This window comes from Diaphorina citri, unplaced genomic scaffold (genome assembly GCF_000475195.1).
Source record: "Diaphorina citri unplaced genomic scaffold, Diaci psyllid genome assembly version 1.1 scaffold763, whole genome shotgun sequence".
Classification (NCBI taxonomy): domain Eukaryota; kingdom Metazoa; phylum Arthropoda; class Insecta; order Hemiptera; family Psyllidae; genus Diaphorina; species Diaphorina citri.
Genome location: NW_007378196.1, coordinates 65,498 through 79,401, shown reverse-complemented (window position 1 = coordinate 79,401; position 13,904 = coordinate 65,498). Strand labels below are relative to the sequence as shown.

At 38.2% G+C, this 13,904-nt stretch overlaps 1 protein-coding gene across 1 annotated transcript in view; it reads right to left on the bottom strand.

Annotated features, from left to right (window-relative positions):
* LOC103511889 (delta-1-pyrroline-5-carboxylate synthase-like) overlaps positions 1-13,904 on the bottom strand; it is a 79,911-nt gene that overhangs the window by 16,043 nt on the left and 49,964 nt on the right. Inside the window, exons 7-10 of the mRNA XM_026825512.1 lie at positions 12,382-12,600; positions 11,732-11,900; positions 8,560-8,690; positions 7,833-8,132 (exon numbers count right to left, since the gene is read on the bottom strand). Coding sequence (XP_026681313.1) covers positions 7,833-8,132; positions 8,560-8,690; positions 11,732-11,900; positions 12,382-12,600 — 819 coding nt within the window. The remainder of the gene's footprint in view (positions 1-7,832; positions 8,133-8,559; positions 8,691-11,731; positions 11,901-12,381; positions 12,601-13,904) is intronic.

The window sequence follows — 13,904 nt, the reverse complement described above, 5'->3', positions numbered from 1 at the left end:
ATTCTAGGTATTTTCTTTTTAAACAAAGGTATTCTAGGTATTTTCTTGTGTTTCATGTTCTCGATATTTCATGTTCCTATAGTCTCCTATTCGAATAGAGTGGGCACCTAGAATAAGTTAGATTAGATTTAGGTTAGAATATAAGTATGTATTAGAATTAAGCAAAACATTGTTAACCTACAGAGTGGAATTAGATTTAAGGCTTTTATGCCGGACGTCAGAGTTTTAATTCCAGCCAGAGTCGATTTTTTTCGTTTTTATTATTTTTTTTTTTGCTTTTATTTCGAATAGTATTCTTTCTAATACGACATACGACCCATCACTTATGCTGCTAAGATTGATCGAGATCGAGAGTGCCCCCCTTCCAGTCAACTGGAATTCACAGTGGGTTTGAAGCCAATGCAATAGCTGCTGGCTGAGGACGATTTAGGAGCTACTTGTAAGTTAGTGGGAAACGACCAAATATCCAATTTGAACACTTGTAATGTGGTCACATCCACTAAAACTTGTAATGTTGTGACATCCTCTAAAAATTTTGAAACGCCTTTGACACAGCACTCGAATTACATAGTTTGTACAGTTTACACCTTCCTCTGAGGACGAAACGTGCTCAAGCCTTCGTCGTGACTTGAATAATTAAACAGCTCAGAAATAAACCTTATTAGTTTAAGACGAGATTTTCCTTCCCCGAGGAAAATTCACCGCGGAAAATTAGCAGATGATGGAATCTTTTCTTCACTTTTTTTCCAGTAAATTAATAGGATTTGGCGCGGATTTGTGTGCTTTTAATTATTCTTTAACACATTAGTACGTAAATCTTTGTGCTGAGGAAAATCCAGATCCAAATAACCGTAAGCTGAAGGGAAGGTGTTGGTAAACAAAACTTAATGCAAATTGACCAATATTTTGGATTTGGATTAACTTCAAGAACTTTTCCTAAATCACACCTACTCCACTGAATGAGATGATCGCAAAACGAAAATGAAATGAGAAAAGAGAAGAGGAAAGAATCCAAAAAGAAACACAATATCCTCTCGATTCTCAGATTTCTAGGATGGCAGACGAGAAACTTGGAGATTTTTTTTTAATCAGAAATAAAGTGAAACAAGTCTGATTGGAAAATTGCTGAAATTGTAATTAACAGAAGAAACAGCTTTTGCTGTATTCAACCCTGAAAATAACCCAAGATACCTATATCTCACTATTTATTCTCCCCGAACTTTTCAGATTAGGTAAGCAATATGTTGAGAAATCCCAAAATAGGTGGGTTGTATAAAGGGATAATGTTGGGAAGGGATTTACGTGATTTCTTGTCGTTCCTAGGTATTTTTTTTTTTCGGCGAAGGGAAGCGTATGTTCAAAATCCCAGTATTCCTGTAAGGTCTGGGTTATTTTTAGGAGAATATCTACGTTGTGTCCTTTTTTGTTCCGAGAGATGTAATTCAGCAAATTGATTCTAAAATTAGAGATAGGGATTTGGGCAGGCTGTTTCTTCTTTCAATGTTTCTGATCCCTTCAGCTTAGGTAAGCTCAATTTTATCTTCTCTGGTTGGGTCGTTGTTTTAGATAGTTGAATGTCTGGGTCATGCGGACATATTTACGCGCTGCGGCAGAGCTACGGAAAATCTGTTCGTTGAAGTCTAACGTGCGATAGTCGGTAGTTCTGTATGAAATTCAAATTAACTATTGAACTTGTGAAATTATTTTCATTGCCGCTTACTATGTAGTTCATTAAAACTAAATTACAAGATTTTTAAGATGTTCTAACGGCGCAGCGACCCTTAAAAAAATCCCTTTGGTCAGTTCAAATTTACTAGCGTCCCTTTATGCTCATTCATCTTTAAAATAATAATTATTCCAGCTAGAAATGAAGCACTTCAGTGTCTCTAAAAAAAAAAAAAATCCTACAGCCTTAAGTAAAACTGGTGGGCTCAGTTCAGAGAAAAATAATTAAAAAATCACCCACAGTGTAAAAAACGAGATAAATTAAAACCTCCCGTCACTTTAATTAAAGCAATATTCAGTGGTAAAAAAAAAAAAAATCCTACAGCCTTAAGTAAAACTGGTGGGCTCAGTTCAGAGAAAAATAATTAAAAAATCACCCACAGTGTAAAACACGAGATAAATTAAAACCTGCCACTTTAATTAAAGCAATCTTCAATAATTGTACCACGCCGTCTTTTTCGAGAAAGACGTCTTTTGCAAAGTAATTAAACTTGACACTTCACCAGCCCAACAAGAATAGCTTCTTGTTGCAATAGATAAAATTGATAGACATACGTCGCGATTAAGGTAGCTCTAGTATACGGTATAAGCGTAGGGTAACCCGACTTTGATGTAGGAAAATTTAGACATACGGAGATAATAGATGAAATACCACAAAATTCTGCCTACGACAGCTTGCTTCTCTTTATCAAAGCCTGAGAGATTGTGGCCTGATGAGAATCTTGAATATTGCATTTGAGGATTCTTGTTTATTATAGACTGCTGGAGTAAAGCCCTACGACAGCTTGCTTCTCTTTATCAAAGCCTGAGAGATTGTGGCCTGATGAGAATCTTGAATATTGCATTTGAGGATTCTTGTTTAGACTGCTGGAGTAAAAGGACTTTTCAGTCCTATTCTGCCAGAATATAGGAAGTGTATTCTACTATTTTATATGTGATCAGCTGATCAGTGATTACTTTGATAAGGAACAAAATTCCTTGCATTTCTTGTCCTCAATTCCTCATATCTCTCCTATAACCTTAATCGGAGTTGAGTCGACGTCGCTGCGCCGTCGATCTGAAAAAGTACACTGCCTGACTGCCTCGACGAAAGAGATTTAAGTTATCACCTCGTCGATCGACGCCGACTATGTGTGGTGAGAGCTTTAGACCTTACAGCCTTTCTAGGTATTTTCTTTTTAAACAAAGGTATTCTAGGTATTTTCTTTTCAAACAAAGGTATTCTGGGTATTTTGTGTTTCATGTTCTCGATATTTCATGTTCCTATTGTCTATTTGCAGAAAGACATTTCAGTCCTATTCTGTCAGAATATAGGAAGTGTATTCTACTATTTTATATGTGATCAGTGATCACTTTGATAAGGAACAAAATTCCTTATCACTGATAAGAGTGACATTGTGCTGTATAGATTGGCAGCCAGCTGTTTGCCCCCTATTGAGAAAATAAGAGAAAGACTCTCTCTATCTAGTCTAGAGTTCTAGAGACAGATAGTTGAATAGCCTAAATAAATAAATAATTAGTGGAGACGCCAAAACTCTATCCTTCCTTACCTCTCTACATTACATTATTATCTTATTTCATTTCATCCTTTCTTTGCTTCTCTCAACCTAAGACTCTCTCTATCTAGTCTAGAGTTCTAGAGACAGATAGTTGAATAGCCTAAATAAATAAATAATTAGTGGAGACGCCAAAACTCTCTCCTTCCTTACCTCTCTACATTACATTATTATCTTATTTCATTTCATCCTTTCTTTGCTTCTCTCAACCCTCTCTGCACCTCTTTCATTTTTCTTCCTAATATTAAATCTATGTTCCAGGAACGGAGGTAGGCTTACTTTCTATCCTATTAGAGATCCACGAGTTTCGAGTAATTTTGAGTACAAAATCAAAGTAAGCTCTCTCTGCTCCACAGTTGAAAACTTAATTTCTTTCTCCATTCTAGAGAGAAGATTTCCCATGGGATTCGGTTTTAAAGTTTCATTTTCATTGGGAACAATGCAGTCACTATTTTCTTCCTGTGTGTCGCTCATAGTTTCTTATGCGGATCAGATATTAGGATTTTACATTCACAATGTCTTCCATCATGAAAACATAGTAAAAAAATATATACCTATAAAAAAATAATAATTATAATGAAAAAAAATATACAGAGTAAGTAGTGGCGTGGATTGGAGCACCCTTGGGATGTTCTCTACCACCTAACCGTATTCTGTAACAAGAATTCGTGCTTCCTGCTTAATCTAGTTAATAATCCTTTTTAAGTTAGGTGCCCAAATTGGGGTCTCACGCTTTTGTTCCATAACTATTAATGGAACAGATATGCGATATCTCACATTAATAAATACAAATTAAAAAATAAATACAATGTAAAATACAATATCCGACACAAAAATATTCAAAATACCTACAATGAACTTTTGAATCTTGAAGAGCTCACGCTACAATGAATGATCCGGATATGAAACCAGCCTAATAATCCACTCTCTTTCACGAGAGAGGAAATCCGGCCCAAAGACCAAAGTAGCCGGAGAACTCAAAAGTCTCTTTGAGAATGGAAATTAGGAAATGGAAAAGGAGCGGTACAAACAACTGATGAGTTCAACTAGAAATGAGAGATAGCGGAAGACAGAACTTTGGGAAAGTCTGTAGAAAGTAGAAAACAAATTACAAACAAACAGAGATCTCAAGTTAAGTAAAACCATGTAAAAACGACTTGAATGGTGCACCGTATAAAGGGAGTTTTATTTATGTAGGGTGATGTCATAGTCACACGTATAGGTAAGATAGAGTTCCTTGTTCCTTGCAAGTTTGAGCCAAACTTAATGGAAATTCTGTTTATAATCGGAAGAGGTGACCACGTACCAAAAGGGGAACAGACAAACTTTGACGAGCTCGTCAAAGAGTGAATATTTTTTTTAGGTTCTTAATGATTTAAGGAATAGAGTTTGTCAGTTTATTTTGTCCATGACCCAATGAGTTTTGATTATACACGCTTCCCTACCAATATAACGTCCCCTATTGGTACCCATCTCACCATGATAGATCACTTTGTCTTGCCACCAATTTCGCGGTAATTTTGGTCTCAATTGAAAAGACCTTGAGAAAGTCTCTCAGTTGTAAAACGTATTGTCAACTTTAATTTATCCGTACATCTTTCCTTATAATCCAGAAACACATGCATATAACTTCTAAGCATAATATTGTCTGCTTCGGCTTTTGTTTTGGCAATTTCTCGTCTTATCTCGTCTCTCCGCTCTTAGCTTGAGGAATTTCTCACATAATTTATCATAACAATGGTAATGTGCACACTTAAGTTAGTACTCGGAAAGGCGGCTTTTGAATGACCTAACTGAAACTGAAAGAGGTTGTGCTGCTCCTCAATTAGTTTTTTTTTTTTTCATCATTTTGGAAAAAGCTATCAATTTTTTATTCAGACAGGAGTCGACAAAAAGTCACTTTTTTAATTTTATTTTCATTTTGAGGGGGGTCCTCATTCCTCAATTTGAACTCGTCAGAATTTAAGCTCATATATGAAATTTAAAATCATCAGAATTTTGACTCACACATACTCGTACCCTTTCTAAAGGGTCCCATTATTCAGACTTCTGACATCTCCGTGGTGTAAACTACATGCCGCCCCCAGCACTTTCGTTCAAACACGGCAGTGCTATGTGAATAGCGCTGGAAAATGCTGAAATAGTCTCAGAGGATCCATAACTTTCTCGTCATTCCAAGGAAAGTAAACACGTTCCTCTTTCCCACACTCTCCCTACTCGTCCTCTAACCATACTATTCCCTACTATCCGTCACTTTTCAGTCCCTCCTATAGTCTTTATCCTCTCGTCCTCATTCTCCCACACTTTGTGCTATGTGAATAGCGCTGGAAAATGCTGAAATAGTCTCAGAGGATCCATAACTTTCTCGTCATTCCAAGGAAAGTAAACACGTTCCCCTTTCCCACACTCTCCCTACTCGTCCTTTAACCATACTATTCCCTACCATCCGTCACTTTTCAGTCCCTCCTATAGTCTTTATCCTCTCGTCCTCATTCTCCCACACTTCTCTTATTCCCCTCTATTTCTCTTTCCACCTTCCTTCTTCTTATTCAACTTCACTTTTCCCACTTTCTCGCTTTTCTCCCAATTTCTCTCTCTCCCCCTCTCTCTTTGTCCTTCTCAGTCTCTTGTCTAGTCTTTATCCTGTCGTTCTCTTCCTCCCACACTTCTTATCCGTTTAGTTTTTTTCTCTCCTCTTACCTTTTGCTCTCTCCTTCAACTTCCCTTTTCCCAGTTTCTCTCTCTTCTCTACCAAGTTCCTCTCTTCCCCCTCTCTTTCTTTCCACCTTCCTTCTTCTTATTCAACTTCACTTTTCCCACTTTCTCGCTTTTCTCCCAAGTTTCTCTCTCTCCCCCTCTCTCTTTATAATTCTCAGTCTCTTGTCTAGTCTTTATCCTGTCGTTCTCTTCCTCCCACACTTCTTGTCCGTTTAGTTTTTTTCCCTCCTCTTACCTTTTGCTCTCTCCTTCAACTTCCCTTTTCCCAGTTTCTCTCTCTTCTCCACCAAGTTCCTCTCTTCCCTCTCTCTCTCAGCTAACTTTCTCCTTCACCATATTTCTTGCCTTATTCCACATTCTTATCCCTTCTCCCTTTCTATCATCTTTTTTACCTTCCAATTCCTTATCCTCCTCTTCCTCCTATCTTTCTTAGCTTCACCATCTTCCTAGCCTTCCACCTCTTCTCTTTTTTCCCTTCCTACATTCTTCCTATCCCTTTCCTCCCGTTTACCTAATCTTCTCTCAGACTTATCTCTTCTGGTGTAACTCGTTTTGCTCCGTACCTGCTCCTCACAGTTGATTTCTCTTTACCTTCCTTCCTCCAATTCCTTATCCTCCTCTTCCTCCTATCTTTCTTAGCTTCACCATCTTCCTTGCCTTCCACCTCTTCTCTGTTTTCCCTTCCTACCCCTTTCCTCCCGTTTACCTAATCTTCTCTCAGACTTATCTCTTCTGGTGTAACTCGTTTTGCTCCGTACCTGCTCCTCACAGTTGATTTCTCTTTACCTTCCTTCTTCTCTTAATATCATCTCCATTTATTATTTTTTCAGCTTTTGATGTGAGAGCGTTTAAAACTTGACGAAAAGTTTTCTCAAAGTGTAACTTATTTATATTACGGTAGTTTCTGTACTTCCATTTAGAGTATAAAATGTGTATACTCTTAACCTTAACCTGAGGTTCTCTCTCAACTCGCTCTCCATTTATTATTTTTTCAGCTTTTGATGTGAGAGCGTTTAAAACTTGACGAAAAGTTTTCTCAAAGTATAACTTATTTATATTACGGTAGTTTCTGTACTTCCATTTAGAGTATAAAATGTGTATACTCTTAACCTTAACCTGGGGTTCTCTCTCAACTCGGTAGGAAGAACGGCTCTTTTCAGTGGACTACTCAGTCAATGAGTCAGATAGTAACTCATCAAACCTATAGAGTTCAAGAGTGATTTATGCATTTATGGTACATGTTTTAGGATTTCTGAACTATTTTGTTGTAGGTAAAGACGATTTTTGCGTGAGGAAGGAAGGTAAAGAAGTTCTACATTTTACGTGTTTTCAGAGCGTAAGATAGGTATATCTGAGGATATTCGTTCGTTTGATAGGGGTTGAACCTGTTTTCAGTGACGCGGTTGTACCCTGTGTCAACGTGCAGTGAGCCTTACCTGATCAGATACTCGTGTCTCCGGAATCACGCCCACAAAAAATTGGCCCGATTTTCTTCCATGTTTTTAAACACTCGAAGTAAAATTTTCACATTCCCACATACTTTTCACGCTCTTGAAATTTATCAAGCGAGAATCATTTTTTTTTTTTTTTTTTTTTTTTTTTTTTTTAGCAATAAGTCCCCTCTGGAAACACTCAGTAAAATTTCAGAGGGGTTGCTTGAGTATTCTACTTAGTATGAATACTGTAATTAACTAACTTACTGATTTATACTATACTTGTACCCTGTCTATCTGCTGAGGTATGTTTCTTAACTTGACTAACTTATAAACAAATAACATGTTATCTACATAGCTAGGTGAGTGAGATGAGGTCTGTAACCGCAGCCTAGTTTGAGAGAATGGTTTTGACAAACTTACCAACATTGGTGTGGCTGGACTCTGCAATCTGTTTCAATCCGGTGGACAAGCTCTTCAGTTTGGAAGGCGTCAGGGACAGTCTCGACAGAAGGGGTTTGGCGACGCCGTTTTTGGTGGCGTCGGAAAGATCTTTTGAGTTGGCATCAAGCAGGTCGGCTTGTTTGGAGATAAGCAGATCGGCTAGGTTGTAGATGGCTTTGGCTCGGTCCTCAGGATTCAGGCCTTGGAGAACTCGGCTGCCAGATCGCGCTGAGAGCAAGATGATCAAATTACCAGAAAGTTGCAATAAATAGAATCAATTACAGTTAGTTGTAAAATAACTTCCCGAGATGAATAGGCTGCCTAATCTGATGAAGAGGAGTAGACATGGTAGTCCACTAACGTCCATCTCTCCCTGATCGGCTAGGTTGTAGATGGCTTTGGCTCGGTCCTCAGGATTCAGGCCTTGGAGAACTCGGCTGCCAGATCGCGCTGAGAGCAAGATTATCAAATTACCAGAGAGTTGCAATAAATAGAATTAATTACAGTTAGTTGTAAAATAACTTCCCGAGATGAATAGGCTGCTTAATCTGATGAAGAGGAGGAGACATGGTAGTCCACTGACGTCCATCTCTCCCTAAATCATAATAATATTATTGAATTTCCAGAATTACCTATGATGTGAAAGTACAAAGGCGGTCCATACTGTTTACCACAGTACTTACACACACATTTGAGCAACAACGTGCAAGAACTACTATCTCCGGTTGGGAGATAAGCAGATCGGCTAGGTTGTAGATGGCTTTGGCTCGGTCCTCAGGATTCAGGCCTTGGAGAACTCGGCTGCCAGATCGCGCTAAGAGCAAGATTATCAAATTACCAGAAAGTTGCAATAAATAGAATTAATTACAGTTGGTTGTAAAATAACTTCCCGAGATGAATAGGCTGCTTAATCTGATGAAGAGGAGTAGACATGGTAGTCCACTAACGCCCATCTCTCCCTAAATCATAATAATATTATTGAATTTCCAGAATTACCTATGATGTGAATTCGGTGTTGCAAGTAAAGTACAAAGCAGGGGTTTTCTTATTTCTCTAACATAAAATGATTCGTAAACAAAGGCGGTCCATACTATTTACCACAGTACTTACACACACATTTGAGCAACAATGTGCTTAAAAGAACTACTATCTCCGGTTACCTATGATGTGAATTCGGTGTTGCAAGTAAAGTACAAAGCAGGGGTTTTCTTATTTCTCTAACATAAAATGATTCGTAAACAAAGGCCGTCCATACTGTTTACCACAGTACTTACACACACATTAAATTTGAGCAACAACGTGCTTAAAAGAACTACTATCTTCGGTTGGGGGAAAAGTAGTATCAATCATCCTATGATAGGATGATGAACATGTTGAGAATGAAAGTTGATACTTGATAGAAAATTGATACCTAGAAGACGAAAGCTAGACAGCTGATGAGTATCAAGGAAATTTGACACCAAAAGTGACTAATTAGGAGCTTTCGTTCTTATAAAGAGTACCCCTCTACTGTTTCAGATTTTAAATGAAATCAAGTACAAAAAGCCCCTTCCTGATACTTATTGCGTGTGTAACAAAATATTAACTCTGTTAATATTGTTGTAAGCTTTACGAGTAACATGGCTGTATCTGTACACACCATCCTTCGGTGTTGAAAGAGAAAAGCCTGATTTATAAGAGAATACGAGAAGGAGGAGGAGGAGGAGGAGAAGGAGGAGAAGAAGAAGAAGAAGAAGAAGAAGAAGAAGAAGAAGAAGAAGAAGAAGAAGAAGAAGAAGAAGAAGAAAATTAAGAAGGAGAAAATTGATATAAAGGCCTTCTACCTGATAAGCACACACATGCACGATCATGTAGACCTGACAGGCGGACCTGATCAGGTGTATCTGACAGGTCTACCTGATGATAGTGAGTGGCTGGCCTACGAAAGAGAAAGAGAAGGAAAAGAAAAAGTCCTACTCCCAAGAAGAAGAAAAAAACACAGAAATAGCTTACCAATCTTGATGGCCTTCCGGATGTCAGCATCCTTGTCCACATACACATGGCAAATACCCTCAGCGTGACCCAGAACAGGAATGTGCTGACTCTTCTGCTGAATGCTCCGGACCAGATCTGAGGAGCCTCGGGGGATGATGAGGTCAATGTGCTTCTCCATGGAGAGGAGATCACTTATCTCTTCTCGGGTAGATACCTGCGAATGTAGAGGATATCGGGGTAACATCTTTGTAAAGTATTTACACTGCGAGGTTTTAGCGTGTTTCTTCGGGACCGTAGTGTTCAGACTGCGGGAGTAAAGGGACTTTCCAGTCCCATTTTGGCAGGATAAACATAGTATATATATTCTACTCTAGTACTAGTACTAGTACGAGTAGATATGACTGCACAGAGAATAGGATAAATTTGAAAATGGAGGACACACTTTTGGTTTTTTCTCCCTTCCCACGCATCTGAGGAGAAACATACTACCGGGGTAGTCGTGACACCGAAAAGTAGAGGCAATATTACCTTCCTTTCTCATTCATCACTCTGTGGAATACAAAGTCTGTGAAACACTCAATTTTTGGTAAGGGTCTTCCTCTAAATATACTCTTTATCAAAGAAAAAAAAAGTACCCAAGTAGTGCTTTATACATAGACTGTCAACTTAGAACAAGACGTCTCATTCTTCCAAATTTCAGCAAGAACTTCAACTGGAGTTCCGCCCGATTGAGCGCTAGCGTCGGTAAAGAAGGTTCCGATTTTTCTTCCCGCTACAATCTGCTTGATGGCTTCTTTCTGCATTCCGTTACAGATGACTACAGACACTCCACGGTCCAGAGCCCATGTGGCAGAGTTTACCTATTGGGGAGAGAGAAAAATGATTGAAATAGGCAGGTACTCCAACTCTACATACCTATATTATCTTACTAACCAAGTGGGACTGAAAAGTTGAAACATCAAAACAACTCTCAATGAGAGAAAGAAGAGTAGGAAGTCTTGCACATTGCATAACTAAATAAGTTTCCAGGCATTCATACAATTTCTTGGTTTAAATCATAATATTGTTTTGGAGAGTAGCAAGTAGCAAGCTTTTGGCCTTTATTTATTTATTAGTCTTTCCAGGAATTTTTCAAATTTTTTTTTTTTTTTTTTTTTGAACGGCTTGAGTTAATGGCGTATTTCAAGTTAAGGTTCGTGCAATTACATTGTTCGTAATTACACAGTTCATTGAATATTTAAAAAAAGCTCTCCATTAAATGTTTAATTTATTCGATTTTATCTCTGAATTGAATTACCTACTTCTGGGAGAGAGCAATGACATGACCAGTATCTCCATTTTTAGATTTACTATTATTATTATTATTATTATTTATTAACGGAAAAAGTCTTTCTTTTTCAGAGGTTTAACAGGGAGGAAATGTAACAACGGATGTCTTATCGTCCCAAAATCGGAGAGAGAAGGAGGACAGTAAATATAGGAAAAAGCCAGCTGTTACGGGAACGATCCTTAACTGTTTAGGAGTTTGCCCGGGTGGGGACCGCGGCCTAGCGCCTATAAGGCAGGTGTTCTACCTCCAAGCTAACTTACTAGGCTGCATAAGTAGGTATTAAGATAGGTATGAAATTGAATTTTGTGGTAAAAATAACGTTGGTGCAAGGTCTGTATCACGCATTTGTTCTCTGAGGCCCTAGCCTGGTTCAAGTCAGTAAAAAAGTATTTAACTTTATGAAATAGAATAGAATATACCTTGTTTATCCAGCTCGAATGAGACTAAAAAGCCTCTTTACCCCAGCAGTCTGAACAAGGTCTCGTGTATTTTATGGGTTCAACAACATATGAATTAACCCTTTAGCGTCTGGGAAATCCGTATTCTCTTACCGTTTTCAGCAAGAACTTCAACTGGAGTTCCACCCGATTGAGCGCTAGCGTCGGTAAAGAAGGTTCCGATTTTTCTTCCCGCTACAATCTGTTTGATGGCTTCTTTCTGCATTCCGTTACAGATGACCACAGACACTCCACGGTCCAGAGCCCATGTGGCAGAGTTTACCTATTGGGGAGAGAGAAAATCGATTGAACTAGGCAGGTACTCCAACTCTACATACCTATATTATCTGCCTTCTTAAATTCCGCTCCGAGAACGAACATTATCCGCTAAGGATAAAATTCGCCACGCGAGGGAATCGAACCCACGGCCTAGCGCTTATAAAGCAGACTACTAACCAAGAGGGACTGAAAAGTGGAAACATTCAAACAACTCTCAATGAGATTATGAAGAGTAGGAGGTCTTGCACATTGCATAACTAAATAAGTTTCCAGGCATTCATACAATTTCTTGGTTTTAAATCATAATTGTTTTGGAGAGTAGCAAGTAGCAAGCTTTTGGCCTTTATTTATAGGAGGTCTTGCACATTGCATAACTAAATAAGTTTCCAGGCATTCATACAATTTCTTGGTTTTAAATCATAATTGTTTTGGAGAGTACCAAGTAGCAAGCTTTTGGCCTTTATTTATTTATTATTATTACTCACCTTAGAGTCCATCCCTCCAGTTCCGACCTTGGACTTCTGTCCAAACTGTACCGTGTCCCTCATCTCCGAGGTGTAAGTCCAGATCATTTTGGCACCCTCCTCCCAGGGAGCTTTCGTGTAGATTCCGTTCACGTCAGACATCAGGATTAGAAGGTCGGCCTGAATTTCGGCGGCTAACATGGCCGCCAAACTGTCATTGTCCTTGATGCTGATGAGTTTCTGGAAAATCGAACGAAACAATTCATTGAAATTTGTTAAAAACTGATAAAAATAAATGTTGAAAAAATCATTTAAAAGTCATAAAAAATAAGTGAAAATACCTAACTCACTGTCATAAAATTCTAGGGATTTAGGGATCATCATGTCTAACTAGTCGGTTTATTCTTGACACAGTAGAATATTGAATAGGCATTTATTTTTACTGTTGACAGGCATTTAGGCGTTGTTGGTGTTGTTTTTTTTTTTATTTTATAAAATAATTAAAATTCACAAAATGTCCGTTTTATTTGACACTATCTAGGGATTCAGCGGAGGAAATGCTCGTTGGAAATCGAGATTTTTCCAGAAAATATATTAGGGTAATGTTATTCTTCTTGGAGGCAAAAGAAGGGGAAAGATTTATATGCCTTTTAGCAATACAAAAGGGTCAATTTTAATGTCTGACACTATCTAGGGATTCAGCGGAGGAAATGCTCGTTGGAAATCGAGATTTTTCCAGAAAATATATTAGGGTAATGTTATTCTTCTTAGAGGCAAAAGAAGGGGAAAGATTTATATGCCTTTTACCAATACAAAAGGGTCAATTTTGATGTCTCCTAACATTTTTGTCCTTTTCTTTCTGAAAGGAACACTATATCTACATATCACACAAAATAAAGTGGAAATGGTTAAAAATACGAAACTTTTTTCCAAAGTCTCTTAATCCGGCTTAGAGTGTCAGAGACCTTTACATAGGTGGCTAGCTACATAGAAAGTGGGGTAGTGTTTAAGTGCACTTCGAGTCTGGAGGTTGGTGGTTGGACTTCAAGTCAAATTATAAAATTTACTAACTTGTCTTAATCCAGGAACGACGTTTGTACCAAGTATTAATTATGATTAAGACAATCGTTTAAGTGCACTTCGAGTCTGGAGGTTGGTGGTTGGACTTCAAGTCAAATTATAAAATTTACTAACTTGTCTTAATCCAGGAACGACATTTGTACCAAGTATTAATTATGATTAAGACAATCAAAATTATTTTCTTACCTGCCTGCCTAAGATATGCATCTGATATTTTTCACACCTGCCTAAGTTATGTATATTTTTGCCACCCTTACCAGCAACACCTCGCGCCACTGAAGAATGGGATTTAAAGGATTAGAGAGTTATGAACACACACTCACATGTTGTTCGCAAAGTCTGGAGGGGATATTAATTAAAAAGCACTCAGCCAGCGCAAACACTAGTTGACTTGTCCGTTTCCTGCCCTCTCCTTTCTGGTCACTCCTTTCACCATCACTCCTTTACCACTCCTTTCATTCCCA